General features: G+C 45.2%; 1 protein-coding gene across 1 annotated transcript in view; it reads left to right on the top strand.

Moving 5' to 3' along the window:
- The first annotated feature begins 274 nt into the window (after positions 1-274).
- Positions 275-19,666, top strand: part of PIK3AP1 (phosphoinositide-3-kinase adaptor protein 1) — a 127,469-nt gene continuing 108,077 nt past the window's right edge. The window contains exons 1-2 of the mRNA XM_054503069.2: positions 275-438; positions 10,840-11,256. Coding sequence (XP_054359044.1) covers positions 426-438; positions 10,840-11,256 — 430 coding nt within the window. The 5' untranslated portion in view covers positions 275-425. The remainder of the gene's footprint in view (positions 439-10,839; positions 11,257-19,666) is intronic.

Raw genomic sequence — 19,666 nt, 5'->3', positions numbered from 1 at the left:
CTGGCAGCCCCACGCTCTCCCCCTCCGCCCCCTCCCCACACCCCCTCCACCTCGGGCTGCCCTTTGGTGGCAGATCAGGGCTGGTTTCTCGAGGAGTGGGGCGCACGTGGCGCGAAGACCCCGCCTTCTCGCTGCCCCCGAGCAGGGGGCCGTGGGGGGAGCTGGCCGGCGGCCGGCATGGGGTTCTCACTTCCCCTCCCCAACGGCCGCGGGTGCAGGTGCCGCGGGCCGAGTCCCGCAGGCGGGGCGGACTCTGTGGACACGCCCTCGTGGCGAGGCCGGGCTGCCCTGAGGGAGGAAGCGCCAGAGCGGCGGCCAGTCCTGCGCGGAGCCCGGCGCCCCTCCAGCCCGAGCCAGGACGCCGCCGGCCCCGGCCCCGGCCCCGGGCACGCAGCGAGCCAGGGATGTGAGCGGCGCCCCGCGGCATGGCAGCCTCAGGTGAGTAGGCAGGCGCCGCGGGTCCCCGGCCTCCCGGCCCCTCTCTCGTCCCCCGCACCCCTTGAGGCGCGCTCCCCCGCTCGCTTCTGTTTGCGTCCTCTGTGCGGGAATCTTGCCCTCTTTCTGCTCTTTTCTCTGTTCCCTGTCGCAAACTTCCCACTCCAACTTTCCCGTGTTTCCCGTCCCAGCCTGTTGCGCGATTCTTTTCAGCCCCTGCCTGGCCCGACCCCCTCCCACTTCTTCAGAGTCTCCTTCGCTCCCTCCACCTCTGGCCCTAGGAGTGTCTGAGCGTCTCTTCCCCTGTTCCTCCGACTCTGAAGCGAGAGGCGAGTTGAGAGGAGCAGAGGGCAGGCGATGTGGACGGTCTACGGGCCAAACGCGTCTCCTGGGCTTCGTGGACCCACAGGGGGCGCTCAGGCAGTCCTAGGTGGTGCGGAGAGATCAGCCGGGGGCCTTTGGGACAGCTTCCCAAGTCCCGTTCCTCCACCCCTCCCAGGCTTTGTGTTCTGGGTCTAGAACTTTGCTAGGGATCTAGGAACACTATTCCTTGAACTTTACTTTTCCTGCGTCCTTTGCAGAACTTTGGGGAATGGGGAGAGTTGGCGGTCACTGGGTAAATGTACTTATCAAAGGGTGCTAAGCGTCTTTTCTGGCTGGTCTTGGGTTGCCTTCTGGTTCATGGGTGTATACACTTGGCAAGTCGCTCACTGACGGAGATCCAGGACAACCACATAATGATGATAACGGAGACAATTAATGAGTCCTTACTATTGCACTCCAATGGATACTGTGCACCTGATATGTTGTCCATGGTGGGCAGGAAACACCTAGTCTCTGCTCTCCAGGAGTTTATGGTCCTATAGAGGAAAGCAATAAGTAAACAAGGAATTATTAGATGAAAGGAGGTAGAGTTACAGTGTTTACAAATGGATTTACTTGTATTTTCCCAGCCCACTTTATGATGTTTTAGTAGGGATAACACGTGAAAACAGGTTGCAGGTGCCCCTTGAAAAAATCTAGGTGGCCAGGAGAAGGCACTGTTCTTACAGGAGGTGAGCAAACACTGGAATGAAGAGCCAGCTCTCCCCAGATCCTGTGAGGATCTGGTAACGGTGCTTTGGAAACAGAGGTAGAAAAGGCCAGGGGTGATTGTTCTATTAGATTTGGTACTACAGGCTCATTAAAGGGGATGGGAAGGTAGTTAATCACAGCCTCCTGGCTCTCCAGCTGGGCTCTGGAGGCTAAAAGAAGCTGTATTATGAATAAGGAGGCCTAGTAATAGCAGGTAATATACACTTAATAAGGAAAACCTCTGGTATGACATGTGTTATGGGAAAACAATAAAGAAGGGTGAGGGAGATTGGGGTTAGAATTTTCAAATGAGGTGGCCAGGGTGGAGAAAGGGACATTTGAGCCAAGATTTCCAGGAGGAGAGGGAGGAGACTCTTTGGGGAAGAGTGCTCCAAGCAATGAGTGTATGTTGTGCGTTAAAGGAAAGGGAGTAGGCCAGAGTGGCTGGAGTAGGTGGGCTGTGGGGCAGAGGGAGATGAAGCCAGATAATAAACCAGGGAAGCCGCCTCCTCCTTCCATGTTCAGGGACAGGCCCTGGGCTGCTGAGTCCAGGAAACCGCAAACTGGGAGGGCCTTTGGGTGGAAGAGTCTGAGAAAATGGCCTCTCTTTTCCTCTTGTCCAGCGTCCTGTGTACCTCTCTCCAGTGGGCACAGCCGAAGGAGCTAGGAAGGCGAGCTCCAGTTCAGAGGGGGACCCTAGTCCGGTGGGCAAACCTGGGGCTATTTATGGGCTCTGTAGCAGCTTCTGCAGGTGTCTGTAATAGTTAGAGCTGTCAAACTGTCTTGCTGTCTGCGTCTTCTGTGGCGAGACACCACTCCACGTGCTGCAATTGAGAGTTGGGTCTCTGGAGTCCCTCGGGTTCCCTGAGGTTTGGAAGTACAAGGACCCACGGGGGAAGGTAATAGTGGTGAGAGCAATGCCACTTGCGAAGATGCTGTGGGCTTTGGAGTCATCCAGCCACCCTTCTGTATGTTCTTCTTTTCTTTTAAAAGCAGCTTTATTGTGACATAATTCACATGCCATACAATTCATCCATTTAAAGCATACAATTCAGTGGTTTTTAGTATCTTTACAGATATGTGTAGCCATCACCACAGTCAATTTTAGGACATTTTCATCACCTCAGAAAGAAACCTTGTATGCTTTAGGTATCAACCTTTTATTCTCCTCTCCTCTCCCAGCCCTAAGATCTACTTTGCCTCTATAGATTTCTCTACTCTGGGCTTGTATATGAATGGAATCACATAGTATGTGGTCTTTGGTGACCGGCTTCCTTTGCATAGCATAATATTTTCAAAGTTCATCCCACTGTAGCTTATATCATACTTCGTTCCTTTTTATGGCCTAATTCTTAAATTCCCTTCCACTGAAGGGGAAGCATTAATCTATATTATTTTCTGAAAGACGTGTTTGCTTGTTGAGATCCAGGGGAAGTTACGCTCCCTGTCTTTGAAAGGACCTTGGGTAGGAAGATAAAATGAAATGGACTCGGCCTGTTCCACAAGATTCTCTAGGCCCCTGATGGCATCTTGTGTATTTACACGTGAGCGAGAGGAAAGAGAGAGGATCCATGAGTGACTTTCCCAAGTGGCCAAGTCTGTGGCTGGGTGAAGAAAGACTAGTACTCTCTCCTCTGTGTATCAGCTCTCATACCATCTCTTGCCCCCTCTCTCCAAGGCTCGTCTTCTCTCTAGTTCCTTCTACTGTTCCTGGACTTACAGGACCATAGAGCTTGAAGGGACTTTTAATCTTTTTGTGATCTTAACTTCCACGTGATCCTTGAGGCCTCTCAATACTCTTGCCAGTACCTAAATTTGAACACCTTCTGGGGTGGGAAGCTCCTGATATGATTGACCACATCTCTCCTTATCCTGGTCACCTTCCCTATCTCTCATCCCTCTTCAAATATGGTGTTCAGATTCAAACATGGGGCTCCAGGATGGATGAATGGGGTGCCAGAGTCACCTATAGGCTGAAGAAATGGTCTGGGCTGAGTGGTTTGAGAAGCTTTCTGGCACTTCCTGTCTGCACTTCTCTCCAGTGAGTTCTTTTTTGTTTTTTTGTTTTTTTTTTTGAGACAGAGTCTCACTCTGTCACCCAGGCTGGAGTGCAGTGACACGATCTTGGCTCACTGCAAACTCTGCCTCCCAGGTTGAAGCGATTCTCGTGCCTCAGCCTCCCGAGTAGCTGGGATTACAGGCGCCCGCCACCATGCTTAGCTAATTTTTGTATTTTTAGTAGAGACAGGGTTTCACCTTCCCGCTGGTCTTGAACTCCTGACCTCAAGTGATCTGCCCTCCTCAGCCTCCCAAAGTGCTGGGATTACAGGTGTGAACCACCATGCTCGGCCCTCCATTGGGCTCAGAATCCTGCAAAGGCACCTCTCTTTCAGCCCCGGCTTTTTACCCCATGGACTCCCTGCTGCTACAGCCTCCCCTTCCTCTGCTGTGATCCATTTCTTTCTCCTTCTGTAGCCAAATCTGTTCTTTATGTTTTACAAGGACAAAGAAAGACCCTTCCTCATTTCTGTCTAGGGCTTGTGGACTCCTTGTTGGCTCATGTGTTTCATTTCTCTTAATAAATGAACAAGCAAAAAAAAGAGAGACGTGATTGGGGATAAGTGGAAAAACTACTTAAGGTTAAAGGAAAAGGATTATTGCTGAAGAAAGGAGTTTCCCCCATATAAGGCAGACTTGGTGACAAAACATTTAGTCCTATGTTGTTACCCAGCACAACGGAAAGGGACTGGAACTTTCACTTTGGACTTTTTAAAAACTTCCCCATCTTTCAGTTTCCCAGCACAGCAATATTCGGGAAGGTGATAGATTTCATTGTCCTCATTTACATCAAGGCAAATTTGCCTAGACTTAGTAATTGGTCTAAGTTACACCACAAGTTAGTGACCAAATAGGTTGTAATGTTAACTAGTCTGAGGCAGTAATTAATTTCTCCTCAAATACTTTCGCTCAAAGGGAATTGAATTTAACACTAGAACCCCAGGAATGAGACACTGTGCATTTATTTATTTATTTATTTATTTATTTATTTATTTAATGAGACAGGGTCTCACTCTGTCATCCAGGCTGGAGGGCAGTGGTACGATCTGGGCTCACTGCAACCTCTGCTCCCAGGTTCAAACAATTCTCATGCCTCAGCCTCCTGAGTAGCTGGGACTACAGACACATGCCACCACGCCTGGCTAATTTTTGTATTTTTTTTGTAGAGTTGGGGTTTCACTATGTTGGCCAGGCTGGCCTCGAACTCCTGGCGTCAAGTGATCCGCCTGCATTGGCCTCCCAAAGTGCTGGGATTACAGACATGAGCCACTGTTCCTGGCCAGGAATGAGACATTTTGAATAGCTGTTCTGTTTGTTTGTTTGTTTTTTAAATATAGGAGATTTAAGTGCTTTTTATTTCAATTGTACTTTTTTTTTTTTTTTTGAAACGGAGTCTCACTCTGTCGCCCAGGCTGGAGTGCAGTGGTATGATCTCAGCTCACTGCAAGCTCCGCCTCCTGGGTTCACGCCATTCTCCTGCCTCAGCCTCCTGAGTAGCTGGGACTACAGGTGCCCGCCACAATTCTCGGCTAATTTTTTGTGTTTTTAGTAGAGACATGTTTTCACCATGTTAGCCAGGATGGTCTCGATCTCCTGACCTCGTGATCCACCCGCCTTGGCCTCCCAGAGTGCTAGGATTACAGGTGTGAGCCACTGCGCCCGGCCTCAATGATACTTTTAAATAAAATTTTATTTAAATACAGTTTTCGATTTCCAGAAATACTACAAAGATAGTACAGAGAGTTCTCATATAGACCACATCCAGTTTCACCTATTATTGACATCTTACATTAGTGTGGTTTTTGTGACAATTAATTAACTGATATTGATAAATTATTCATAACTAAAAGTTCAGGCTTTCCTCAGATTTCCTTAGTTTTTATGTAATGTCCTTCTTCTGTTCCAGGAGCCCATCTCAGGTACTACGTTATATTTAGTAGTCATGTCTCCTGAGGCCCTTCAAGGCTGTGATTTTCTCTGATTTTCCTTGTTTTTGATGACTTTGACAGTCTTGAGGAGTACTGGTCAGTTATTTTGTAGAATGGCCCTCAGTCGGGATTTGTCTGATATTTTTTCCCATAATTAGACCAGGGTGCTGGGTTTCAGGGAGGAAGACCACAGAGGTAAAGTGGCAGTCTCAGCCCGTGGTATTCAGGGCACACACTCTCAACATGATTTGTGACTGTCGATGCTGACCTTGATCACTGGGTTTCTCTATTATAAATTTACTCTTTTTTTTTTTTTCTCCCTTTCCACACTGTGCTCCTTGGAAAGAACTCACTTGACACAGCCAAACACTAAGTTCTCTGTATAAGGAGTTACACTCTACCTCCTTGAGGGTGGAGTTATCTATCTACATAAATTATTCGGAATTGTTATGCATGGGAGATTTGTCTTTTTTCCCCAATGTATTTATTCAATTATTTATTTCGTATCAGTATGGACTCCTGTATATTTCTTTTATGCTTTGGGTTATAATTCAATATTATTTTATTTATTTTGTTGCTCAAATGGTTCCAGCTTTTGCCACTGGGCGCTTTGAGTTGACTCGTGTTCCTTTGACATATGCCTGTCATTGAATTTTTGTTTGAGCAGTTACTTTCTGGCACTACAAGATTCTCCAGGCTCATATTGAATATTTCCTGCCCCAGGAAATATTTAATCCTAGACTCATTCCTAGAATCCATCATTTCACTAAGGAATTCTGGATCCTTTTACTGGAGAATGGTATGAGAAACCCATGGCACTAGATGTATTTTATTGACTGTATTTTCTAAACTATATTCTGTATTTCCTTGACTTTTTAAATTGTGTGCAACTTAGAGATTAAGAGCATGGACTTTGGAGTCAGATCCCTGCTCTGGCACTGACTAACAGTGTGCGCTTGGGCAGCAGCACCAGTAAATCTTCAACGAGTTTTAATGTCTGTGTCTGTAAAATGGGGCTTTTTGATAACATATACTTTGTGGATTGTTCTGAGGATTAAATGAGAGAATGTACATGAGATGCTTAACAGAGTGACTAACACATGATCAGTGCTCAGGAAACAGAGCTGAATCACAATTTAAACTTTCCTTGATGACTTGGAGTCTTTTTTTTTTTTTTGAGACGGAGTTTCGCTGTTGTTACCCAGGCTGGAGTGCAATGGCACGATCTCGGCTCACTGCAACCTCCGCCTCCCGGGTTCAAGTGATTCTTCTGTCTCAGCCTCCCGAATAGCTGGAATTACAGACGCATGCCACCACACCCGGCTAATTTTTGTATTTTTAGTAGAGACAGGGTTTCATCATATTGGTAAGGCTAGTCTCGAACTCCTGACCTTAGGTGATCCGCTTGCCTCGGCCTCCCAAAGTGCTGGGATTACAGGCGCGAGCCACCGCGGCCAGCCCTTGACTTGGAGTCTTTAATGAACAGCAAGTATTATGATGTGCTGTTCACAGAGGAGCAGGATCTGCTGTTAACTGGTGAGACAGGATCCAGGGGGAAATGAGTACCCATTCCCTCAGTGGCCCTAGAGTTTATCATTTTAAAAATGTTCACTTACTTTTGGGTCACTAAATTCTTCTTATAAAATTGGAGTAATCGCTCATGGCCATGTGGTCTTTAGAACAGTGTAAAGCTGTTGCTTTACTACTAAGTCAATCAGTGCCCCCAAACCCAAGCTGCCTCTCAGTCTCAAGCAATCCTCCTGCCTCAGTCTCCTGAGTAGCTGGGACTATAGGAGCACACCACCATGCCTGGCTAATTTTTGCCTTTTTTTTTTTTTTTTTTGAGACGGAGTCTCAGTCTGTCCCCCAGGCTGGAGTGCCCTGGCGCGATCTCGGCTCACTGCAAGCTCCGCCTCCCAGGTCCACGCCGTTCTCCTGCCTCAGCCTCCGGAGTAGCTGGGACTACAGGCACCTACCATAACAACCGGCTAATTTTTTTTTTATTATTATTTTTATTTTTAATAGAGACGGGGTTTCACCGTGTTAGCCAGGATGGTTTTGATCTCCTGACCTCGTGATCCGCCCGCCTTGGCCTACCAAAGTGCTGGGATTACAGACATAAACCACCGCGCCTGGCCTAATTTTTGCATTATTTGTAGAGACGGGGTTTCACCATGTTGCCCAAGCTGGTCTGAAACTCCTGAGCTCAAGCAATCCACCCGCTCTGGCCTCCCAAAGTGATGGGATTAGTAATGAGCCACTGGGCCTGGCCCCAAGCTGCCTTCTTAAGGGTTCTTCTTGTGCTTAGGAAATTTTCTTCTTCCCTCTTCTTCACTTTTTTGCCATCACTTGCCAACCCTATTGAAAACACTACTTATGGTTTCTTCATCACTAGTATATGGGACCACAACCATCCCTTCCTGAGATGTTATTCTCCTTCTGCCTACAGCACAAATTGTTGAGATGATACGCATATGTATGCAGAGGAAGGTGGTGGCTACCCTTTTTCACTTTTGCATTTTTACAAAATGCTCCAGGCTCCTTGCACAGCATCACTAACATTGCATCCTTAATGTTATAATGAAATGTAAAGTCTTGCACCTTTCCTACCTGATGGCACGTGCCCATGCACACACATCTGCAATAACACTTCACACTTAGAAGAATGTTTGCCTCTTAAGATAAACCAGCCACATAGGAAGGAAGGACAGAAAGAAGGTAAATATGTTCTGATACTTTAACTCTGCTTTTCAGTGTCAGTTGCATAGTTATGTAGCTTTGCCAATGTTATACCTTCTATAGTCTTGAAATTATTTTTCCATTGAGGTATAAAGAAATATTCTACACAGAAAAAAAAAGATCCAAGCAGCAAAGATTTTTATTTATTTATTTATTTTTATGGCAGGCTGCAGCACGGGTGCGTTAACTTTTTGTCCTTAATCTGTGTAAGCTTTGGAATCAGGGTAGGCATTCCTGAAAAGGATCATTATGTTCACAAGTGAGGGGACAGACCGTGACAGAACCACAAATGTCCAGGGCACCGTCAGAATTGCTGACTGGTTTTCGCCAGTTCTATACTGTTTGTCTAAGATTGCCTTTTTAAAAGATTTGTACACCTTCCCTTCAAAAATACTCTCAGGCTGATTAACTTGCTCCTGCTGAGAAGTCTACTGTGGGCTTTATATTAGCACTGGATTAGGGCTCCAGAAAACCAGGGGGGCTCAAAAAAAGAATGAAACTGCAAACATTCGTTTTATTTGCTATTTTTAAAAATTTGGTAATATGGCCGGGTGCGGTGGCTCACGCCTGTAATCCCAGCACTTTGAGAGGCCGAGGCGGGCGGATCACAAGGTCAGGAGATCGAGACCATCCTGGCTAACATGGTGAAACCCTGTCTCTACTAAAAATAAAAAAAAAAATTAGCCGGGCGTGATGGCGGGCGCCTGTAGTCCCAGCTACTTGGGAGGCTGAGGCAGAAGAATGGCGTGAACCCGGGAGGTGGAGCTTGCAGTGAACCGAGATTGTGCCACTGCGCTCCATCCAGCCTGAGTAACAGAGCGAGACTCCGTCTCAACAACAACAACAACAAAAAATTGGTAATATCATCCTGGGGGAAATCAGAACTATGTTGGGCTTGCATTGTACATGTTGCTTTTTGGTTTGAATGTAGTGGTGGGTTGGATGGGGGCAGGAAAGAGGATTCATCCTATGATCTTTTCAGAGCCTCTAGGTCTTGCCTAAGTCCTGCCTCTGTCGTTTTCAACAGGAAGCATCAATGAAATGCGGCCCAGGCCTAGCGTTTAATTGTTTTAGTCTACAACTTAGGTGGTTCCCAACCTTCATAAAATGTGACCAGCTTCCTTCTCTGAGTTCCCTGTTGTGTTGTATGGACACTTTATACTCACCTCTTCCAAACCACACACAGAACAGTTTGTTGAATTCATGGAGAGATGATGACCCAAAACAGTGGTAACAGTTACATTAAGAGCCAAGCTTTTTTGAACTTTGGTAATTGGAAGTTATGACTTATTACTCGTAAGATTCTTGACATAGTTCCTGATGGGTGGTGCAGGTGAGTTGGGAAGGAGGCTGGACTGGGAACCAGGGAACAACGTGAGCATCAGTTCTGGCTCTGCCAGTAATCTAGAGTATGAAGTTGAGCGAGTCCCTTAACCTTCCTAGATGAAGTGTTTCTTTCTTCTGTAAATGAGGAGTTTGGGCCAAGTGATCCCTGAAAGCCCTTTTTGACTCTCTTTTTGGCATTTGTGCTTTATTAGAGGAAGAAAACCTATGTTATGGGCCAGGTGTGGTGAGGGACACCTTGCAGATTGTATTGTGGAGGTCACAGCATTAGTTCACAACTACCATGCACTTTAATATGACACATTATTATATTCATGTGAGGATAATGACACCAGCTACCAATTCCTGAGGGTTTTCTATATGACAAGCACTATGCTTAGCAGTTTACATGAAATATCTAATTTAACTCAAATCCTTACTTGGCCACTGTGAATCTTGTGCAAATTACTTAACCTGTCACACCTCAGGTTTCTCATTTTTTTAAAGAATGGGCTAATAATAGTAACTACCTTCTAAAGTTGCTGTGAAGATGTAATGAGTTTAGTAGGCAATGTGCTTGGAAGAGGGCCTGGAACATAGTCACCTCTATATAAGTGTTTACTCTTGCGATTATTATTATTTATTATTATTGTTGTTATTGTTATGATCTCATACTGCATCAGGTGTGGGGGGAAGGTGCATGCCAGGCAGAAGCAGTAGCTCGTGCAAGGATCTAAAACAGTATGGGGTCGGGCCTGGTGGCTCACACCTATGATCCCAGCACTTTGGGAGGCGGGGACGGGTGGATCACTTGAGGTCAGAAGTTCAAGACTAGCCTGACCAACATAGTGAAACCCCATCTCTACTAAAAATACAAAAATTAGCTTGGCGTGATGGCGGGCACCTGTAATCCCAGTTACTTGGGAGGCTGAGGCAGGAGAATCACTTGAACCTGGGAGGCAGAGGTTGCAGCGAGCCGAGATTGGGCCACTGCACTCCAGCCTGGGTGATAGAGCGAGACTCAGTCTCTAAATAAATAAATAAATAAATAATAAAAAAGCGTGGTATGTTTGGGCAAAGATAAGGAGTCTGGTATGATTGGAACACAGACTGTTAATGGGGAAAGAAATGCGTGAGTGAGGTATGCTGGTGTGCTGGAGGCACACCATGAAAGACTGTGGGTGCCAGACCCAGCGTCTGGATGCTCTACCTTTGCAGGCTCTCGGGAGCCACCTAGAAGGGGAGGTGTGCTAACATGCTTCTGTGCCTCATTCTTGCCCAGGGGTGCCCAGAGGATGCGACATCCTCATCGTCTATAGCCCGGATGCCGAGGAATGGTGCCAGTACCTGCAGACCCTGTTCCTGTCTAGTCGGCAGGTCCGCAGCCAGAAGATACTGACTCACAGGCTGGGCCCCGAGGCCTCCTTCTCGGCAGAGGACCTAAGCCTTTTCCTCAGCACTCGCTGTGTCGTGGTGCTGCTGTCCGCAGAGCTGGTGCAGCACTTCCACAAGCCCGCCTTGCTGCCCCTGCTGCAGAGAGCCTTCCATCCTCCGCACCGCGTGGTCAGGCTGCTCTGCGGCGTGCGGGACAGCGAGGAGTTCCTAGACTTCTTTCCAGATTGGGCCCACTGGCAGGAGCTCACCTGTGACGATGAGCCAGAGACCTACGTGGCAGCTGTGAAAAAAGCCATTTCTGAAGGTAAGGATTTCTTCTAAAGATAAGCAAGCCCTAGAAAAGTTACTAATCCAGGTCCTAGGTGTAAGTTTATATTCCAAAATGAGCGGGGATCTCACTATGTTAAGAGACCTGGTCATATTTATGGGTTTAGAGCAGCCTATTTCTGGGGTGGGATAGGGGCAGGACAGCTCTCCTGGACTATCAAGAGAGGAAGAGGACACTGTCCCTTGTCTTCTGTACTAGGGCAAAGGCCTTCTTTCTAGAATTTTCGTGTTTTTTTTTTGAGACGGAGTCTCGCTCTGTCACCCAGGCTGGGGTGCAGTGGTGCAATCTCGGCTCACTGCAAGCTCCGCCTTCTGGGTTCACGCCATTCTCTTGCCTCAGCCTCCCGAGTAGCTGGGACTACAGGCGCCCGCCACCACACCCAGCTAATTTTTTTTTTTTTTGTATTTTTAGTAGAGAAGGGGTTTCACCGTGGTCTTGATCTCCTGACCTCGTGATCCGCCTGCCTCAGCCTCCCAAAGTGCTGGGATTACAGGTGTGAGCCACCACGCCCAGCCCTTTCTAGAATTTTCTATGCCTTGGAAGACACAGGACAGAGTTCCAGTCTAGAAAGTAGTGGGGGTGGGAGGCAGAGACTTAGTTTGCTGTTGGTGTGAGGAACAAGACTGCCCACTCTCCTGCTTGCATGTTACTTCCATTTTATCATCACGCAACCTTCACATTTTTGTTAAGAAAAAGGCTTTTTTTTTTTTTTTTTTTTTTTTTGAGATGGAGTCTCCCGCTGTCACCCAGGCTGAATGAAGTGCAGTGGTGTGATCTCAGTGGACTGCAACCTCTGCCTCCAGGTTCAAATGATTCTCCTGCCTTAGCCTCCTGAGTAGCTGGGATTACAGGTGTATGCCACCATGCCTGGCTAATTTTTTTGTATTTATAGTAGAGACAGGGTTTTATCATGTTGGTCAGACTGATCTTGAACTCCTGATATCAAATGATCCACCCGCCTCAGCCTCCCAAAGTGCTGGGCCTACAGGCATGAGCTACCATGCCCGGCCAAGGCATTGTTTTTTTTCGATAACATGTTTATAGAGAAATAGCCCTCTTCTCTATTTCCCACCAGCCTAGCTTCTATATTTTGCCATTTCTCCTTTTAGAGTAGGAAAATTCCGATCCTTTCTGCTGGGGTTAGTGACTTCAGTGGCCCCAGGAAGTGTGACACACACTCTGATTAACAGTAACAGAAGACATGCTCTGGGATGGACACATATCACAGCTTTTCTTCCTCTTTTTGCTTTCTTTTTGCTTTTTTTTTTGAGACAGAGCCTTGCTCTGATGTCCAGGCTGGAGTGCAGTGGCGTGATCTCAGCTCACTGCAGCCTCCACCTCCTGGATTCAAGTGATTCTCCTGCCTCAGCCTCCCGAGTAGCTGGGATTATAGGTGCCCACCACCACACCCGGCTAATTTTTGTATTTTTAGGAGAGACGGGATTTTACCATGTTGGTCAGGCTGGTCTCAAACTCCTGACCTCAGGTGATTCACCTGCCTCGGCCTCCCAAAGTGCTGGGATTATAGGCATGAGCCACCACACCCGGCCTCTTTTTGTTTTCTATTTTTGCCTCACTGTGGGCTATGAATGGGCTATGCGTTTATATTCTGTTCTCTTGCCACATGAGCTCTTATATACCTGACGCCAGCAAAGAAGCCTGGAAAATTATGGTCCTGATTTAACTGTGCCTCAGTTATCCCTGGTGTGACTTGGGCGTTAATTTGTCTCACCCACCCCATGCCATCTGATAAACGAAATCAAGAATTTACTAATTTTCAGTGGCCTTAAAAAGGTAACGTAACTTCCTAGATGCTTTTATCCCAGGAATTGGCTACTCTAAACCAATAAATATGACCATGTCTTTTAACAAAGTAAGATTCCTTCTCATTTTGTAACATAAATCACTAGTGTGAATGTAAAACATGTCTCACCTGAAATGCCGGGACCTGGATTAGTACTTTTTCTAGGGTTTGCTTATCGTTACGTTAGAAAGACAATGATAGAAAAAGCATATAATTCATTTTTGCATGATTGCCTTTCATTACTTTGAAGGAATTGTGATCTGTCCAAACTTACAAAAAACTGAGATACAACTGGTTGTTTCTGTGGATGATCTTATGTCATTGCATCGGTCCATTAGGATCTCGCAGGCCAGCTGCTGGAACCCACCATGGATATATTGCCACTGACTGGGCATCTCACACTGTATGCTGTAATAGATTGTTCTTTAAAATATTACAGTAGTGTGGCTGGGTGCAGTGGTGCACACCTGTAATCCCAGCACTTTGGGAGGCCGAGGTGGGCGGATCATGAGGTCAGGGGTTAGAGACCAGCCTGGCCAATATGGTGAAACTCCATCTCTACTAAAAAAATACAAAAATTAGCTGGTCGTGGTGGTGCGTGCCGGTAATCTCAGCTACTCGGGAGGCTAAGGCAGAAGAATCACTTCAGCCTGGGAGGCGGAGGTTGCAGTGAGCCGAAATTGTGCCACTGCACTCCAGCCTGGGCGACAGAGTGAGACTCCGTCTCAAAAAAAAAAAAAAAAAAAAAAAAAATACAGTAGTGTTATTTTTTGAAGTAGATAGTAAAAAGGATTATTTTAATATTGTTTGGATGTGTCCAGTGATTCAATGCCTGGATAAATTGATCTCTTCTAATATTTCACTTTTTACCAAAGACTGTAGTTCAGTATGCTATGAGCCTTTAGCTTCAAGTGTCTTGGAAAGAATGAACTCATTTACAGGATGCTCCTGTTCTAAGAGCAGGAACTTCTCATCAGAAAGAGATTACTTTAATGAGAGATTAAAATAAGCTGCTTAGTGGGATATCTTTGCAGTTCAGAATCAATGGATATAGAGACAAATGGAATTATAAGAAAGAGAAGAGAAGGAAGGAAGGCTTATAGCCTCAATATAACTTTCTTGTCTGGTATTACGTTTGTGAATTTGGGGATTCAAGATCTCTGTCGGTGCTAGGATGGCTTGGGTTTGCTTTTTGGGTATTCCATAGCCATGGCCCTTGGTTGGCCTTGACTCTGATGCCATATTCCTGATTTTTTTTGCTGAACAGGCTTTCTTAACAAACCTGATACTCAGAGTCTGGCAGTGTAGAAAAAGAGCATTGACCAGGGTTAGGGACACTGCATTACCCGGCTCTGCTGCTAACCAGATGCCTAGTACTGAGCAAGTCCTTTTGCCTCTTTGAGTTCCAGTTTCCTTTTCTGTAAGTGGCAGATTTAGACTTGATCTCAGACACTTCCCAAGGCTAAAAATCTGTGATTCACCTAGGCCAGAAAATCTTAAATATTTTTGAAGTATGACCTTCTTGCCCCGTTTCATACCTGCTTTGACTCCCAGGAGGCTTAGGGCTAGAACAGTGTCTAAAGACAGTATTCTCCCTATGCTACATTTCTGGGATAATTGTGTCCTTAGGTACATTCCCTATAACTTGTGATAACCCATCTTTTTTTAAAATACTCCTCTTGCATACATGAGGTTTTCCTAAGGTACCTCAAAATAAAAGCAAAAGCTAATATTTTCATATACGTTACTACCACCAGCTGCCCAGTCCCATGAGAAATAAATACGTGAAACTTGTTTCTTTGACTTTCTCTGTTAAAAAAAAAAAATCCCAATAAGAAATTGGCTGGGCATAGCCGGGAGCGGTGGCTCACGCCTGTAATCCCAGCACTCACGCCTGTAATCCTAGCTGGGATCCCTGTAATCCCAGCACGCCTGTAATCCGAGGCGGGCGGATCACGAGGTCAGGAGATTGAGACCATACTGGCTAATACGGTGAAACCCCGTCTCTACTAAGAATACAAAAAATTAGCCAGGCCAGGTGGCGGGCGCGTGTAGTGCCAGCTACATGGGAGGCTGAGGCAGGAGAATGGCGTGAACCCAGGAGGCGGAGCTTGCAGTGAGCCGAGATTGCACCACTGCACTCCAGCCTGAGTGACAGATCGAGACTCCGTCTCAAAAAAAAAAAAAAAAAAAAAAATTGGCTGGGCATAGTGGCTTATGCCTGTAATCCCAGCACTTTGGGAGGCTGGAGCAGAAGGATTTCTGCTTCAAAGTTTGAGACCAGTTTGGACAACATGGCAAAACCCCGTCTCTACAAAAAATACAAAAATTAGCTGGGCATGGTGGCGTGCACCTGTTGTCCTAGCTACTTGGGAGGCTGAGGTGGGAGAATCACCTGAGCCTGGGAGGTTGAGGCTGCAGTGATCTGTGACTGAGCCACTGCACTCCAGCCTGGAGATCAACAGAGTGACACCCTGTCTCAAAATAAATAAATAAATAAATGCAATGGAAAATTGATAATGGGGATGAATTAATAGTAGAGACAATAATTGTGGAGTTATTGATTGTAGGGCTATTGAAACTAGAGGGAGACACATTTTAGGAAAAACTTTCTAATTATTAGAGCTGTGTGAAGGTGGAATGGGTTGCCTTTGAAAGTGGTAAGCGCCACATCTCCAGGAGTAAGAGAGTAGATACTGCAGATGTGCTGTAAAGGGATTTAGCTTTGGGACCAGGGTTGGGCCATGTGACCTTTACAGCCTTTTGATCATAACATTCCCTTACAAAAAGTTCCCCTTTTCACCAGGAACACATTTCTCTTCTGAATTCAGTTTTCCTCCTTCACCTGGTATACCTGAGGTTTTTGACTCCCAGCTGAAGAAATACTGGTCATGTTCCTACTCAGACCCCAGCAGTAAATAGCATGAAAAATACCTCAATTTATAATTTATGTAACCCTTTAAAATGATAAAAGTCCCAGAATATTTACATGTCTATATGTATATTTTTCTTAACTTTGAGATACCTTTTGATAAAAAGGACTATTTAATGAGATATTCACTAAGCCCATTTAAAATTTAGGCTAAATTTTAGACCATTTAAAGTTTAAAGTAAAGCTTAAAGATCAAAGAGAGTGGAGTGGGTAATAGAGTAGAGGAGGTTATTTTATTCTTGAAACTTAGATTACAGGTAGTCAATTATACTTTCTTTTGGTGCTATGCTAGCTAAACAATGCTTCTCAAATTTTAATGTGCACAGAAGGACCTGGGGATCTTGTAAATATGCATATACTGACTCCTTGGGTGGGGCCAAGATTCTGCATTTCTTTTTTTTTTCTCTTTTCTGTTCTTTTTTTTTTTTTTTGAGATAGAATCTCGCTCTGTCACCCAGGCTGGAGTACAGTGGCGCAATCTCGGCACTGCTACCTCTGCCTCCCTGGGTTCGAGCAATTCTCCTGCCTCAGCCTCCCAAGTAGATGGAATTACAGGCATGCACCACCATGCCTGGCTGATTTTTGTATTTTTAGTAGTGATGGGGTTTCACCGTGTTGGCCAGGCTGGTCTTGAACTCCTGACTTCAAGTGAGCTGCCTGCCTCAGCCTCACAAAGCGTTGGGATTACAAGCGTGAGCCACCGCACCCGGCCAGATTCTGCATTTCTAACAAGCTCACAGGTGATGTTGATGCTGCTGGTCCAGGTACCAGTGAGTACAAACAAGGGGTCTAAGCCACCTTTCTTTTGTCAGATCAATGGTCATGTACCTCTGTCGCATGGGAAGTATTTTCTCTAATCTCCACTTCTCCGGAAATGGAGGCACCATCACATCAGGGCAGCTCCTGGACACCCATCAGTTAGGTATAAAATTAGGCCAGTATTTGGTACTTAGGCCATCAGACTTCAGGGTAGAGCTCCTGCGTTCTCTTCCTTTGACCCTGCTCATGGATTCGGTGCGTTCACTCTGGCAGTTTTCAATCTTTCAGGTTTCTAGATGTTGGGATGGGGTGCTACTGAGATCACAATCTTTACTCTTTCTTCATTTAATAAGCCCCTTGATCAAAATTACTACTAAAATATGTTTTGGAGGTTTTATTTCCCACCCCAATCTCCAAATTTGTCAGCCACCTTAAAATTAAGCACATGTTTTAATTAGAGTCTTCAGTGTGTTGGATCAGCCAGTTTATTTTCCAAGTTCTTCATCTGTAAAATGATGGGGTTGGACCAGATGATTTGGAAGGTTTCTTTCAGCCTCCAGCACTGTAATATATCATTATAAGTTTTCTAAGAAGATGGCAATTTACCGAGAACCTTTTTAACTGATTCAGTTTAGTTCCAAAATGTCTGCAGTGATGTATACCTGTGCATAGAAGACTGGACTATTGATCTGACTTTTTGGACTTGTTGGAAGATTATTTTAAAATAAGGAAGTGAGAAAACCCCAGGTACAGCACAGAAATTATTTCCTCTTTTTACTGGGGCTCTATTCTTTGCTTCAAATCTCAATGGAATATAAAAATAGATTCTGTTAGACTGTGTGGGAAAGGACTCTGTGGGTGATATTGAGTGTTTTTGCAAAAGTTCTCATTCGTGTGATGTGTGTGTGTGTGTGTGTGTGTTGAGGGTGGAGGGAAGCATTAAACCGAATTCTCTTAATATTATTTATTAATAGTATTACAGTGGAGATCTTGTCTGCTTCTTTATATGCATTATTTTCTCCTTGCCTCGCCCCTCCCTCTCCATTCCCATTGTGTTTCAGAAGCTCTCATGGTACCCACAAGTATCATATATTTTGCCTTTGATTTCCATGGGAAAAATTTAGAGGGATATGTCTATCTGGCCTGCCTTTGTTGATATTAATGTTCTAGTCTGAATATTAAACTACAGTTTAAAAGAAAACATAAGGGCTGGGTGCAGCGGCTCACAACTGTAATTCTAACAGTTTGGGAGACTGTGGGGAACAGATTGCTTGAGGCCAGGAGTTCAAGACCAGCCTGGGCAATGTGGCGGAAACCTGTCTCTACAAAAAATACAAAAATTAGCTGGACGTGGTGGCATGTGCCTGTGATCCCAGCTACTGGAGAGGCTGAGGTGGGAAGATTGCTCGAGCCCTGGAAGTTGAGGCTGCAGTGAGTTGTGATTGCGGCACTGCACTCCAGCCTGGGAGACAGAGCGAGACCCTGTCTCAAAGAAAAAGAAAAATAAAGGAATATTTAAAAATGCTTTCAGCTATAATCAAATGGATTCCAAAATGTTTTCCTAAGTTAATTAACTAATTAATTAATTAATGTTTTCTAGTTTTATTGAGGTACACTTGACAAATAAAAATTGTATATATTCAAGGTGTACAAAGTGTTTTTTTATACATATACTTTGTGAAATGATTATCACAATCAAATTAATTAACACATACATCAGCACACATAGTTACCATTGTGTGTGTGTGTGGTGAGAACACTTAAAGTCTAGTCTTAGCAAATTTCAAGTAAAAAATGTGGTATTATTAGCTATAATCACCATGCTGTACACTAGATTCTCAGAGTTTATGTATTTATTTATTTTTTTGAGACAGAGTCTCGCTCTGTCATCAGGCTGGAGTGCAGTGGCGTGATCTCGGCTCACTGCAACCTCCGCCTCCAGGGTTCAAGCGATTCTCCTGCCTCAGCCTCCTGAGTAGCTGGGACTACAGGCACGTGCCAACACGCCCAGCTAATTTTTGTATTTTTAGTAGAGGTGGGGTTTCACCATGTTGGCCAGGATGGTCTCGATGTCTTGACCTCATGATCCTCCCGCCTCGGCCTCCCAAACTGCTGGGATTACAGGCGTGAGCCACCACGTCTGGCCTGAGTTTATTCATCTTAAAACTGAAAGTTCAACTCTGACCAGCATCTCCCCAAGTCCCCCTCTTTACCCCTGTCCCTGGTAAACACCATTGTGTTCTCTGCTTCTATGAGTTCAACTTTTTTGGATTCCACATATAAGTGAGATCATATTGTATTTGCCTTCCTGTATCTGGGTTATTTCACTTTGCATAGTGTCCTCCAGGTTCATCCACATTGTCACAAATGGCAAGATTTTCTTCTTTCTTATAGCTGAAAAATCTTCCATTGGGTAACTTTTCTTAAATTTAAAAAGAAACTTTTTTCTGAAATAATTTGTGTTTGTCATAATGTTAAAGAAGAAAAAAACCCCTTTAAGTTCTAATTTTTCCCCTTTTATAAATAATATTGCAATAAATGTTCATACAGCTTCATGCCTAAATTTTTGTGAATCTCTGTTAATTTCCTCTGGATCATACTGCTATAGAGCCCCCAGAGACAGGGTTGCAAGCCTGCTCTCAGCATCTCCCCACCCTCCCCCATGCAACCTGAATCTACCGCCTTCCTTACTGCTATTTATTTTATTTTATTCTCTTTATGCTTGGTTCAGTCTGTTGTTTACATTTGTAGTTTCTCTTGCAAAGATGGTCGTATGGAGAACGTGTACCCTCCTCTCCTCAGGGAAAGAATTCATAAGAAGATGAATGGTTTTTATGACAGTTACCCTGTGTAATGCATCAGGTGTTTTACATGTATTTATTCCTCCCACA

Source organism: Pongo pygmaeus, chromosome 8 (assembly GCF_028885625.2).
Source record: "Pongo pygmaeus isolate AG05252 chromosome 8, NHGRI_mPonPyg2-v2.0_pri, whole genome shotgun sequence".
NCBI lineage: Eukaryota > Metazoa > Chordata > Mammalia > Primates > Hominidae > Pongo > Pongo pygmaeus.
Note: the sequence above shows the minus strand (reverse complement) of the source record. Positions and strands in the feature narration are given on the sequence as shown.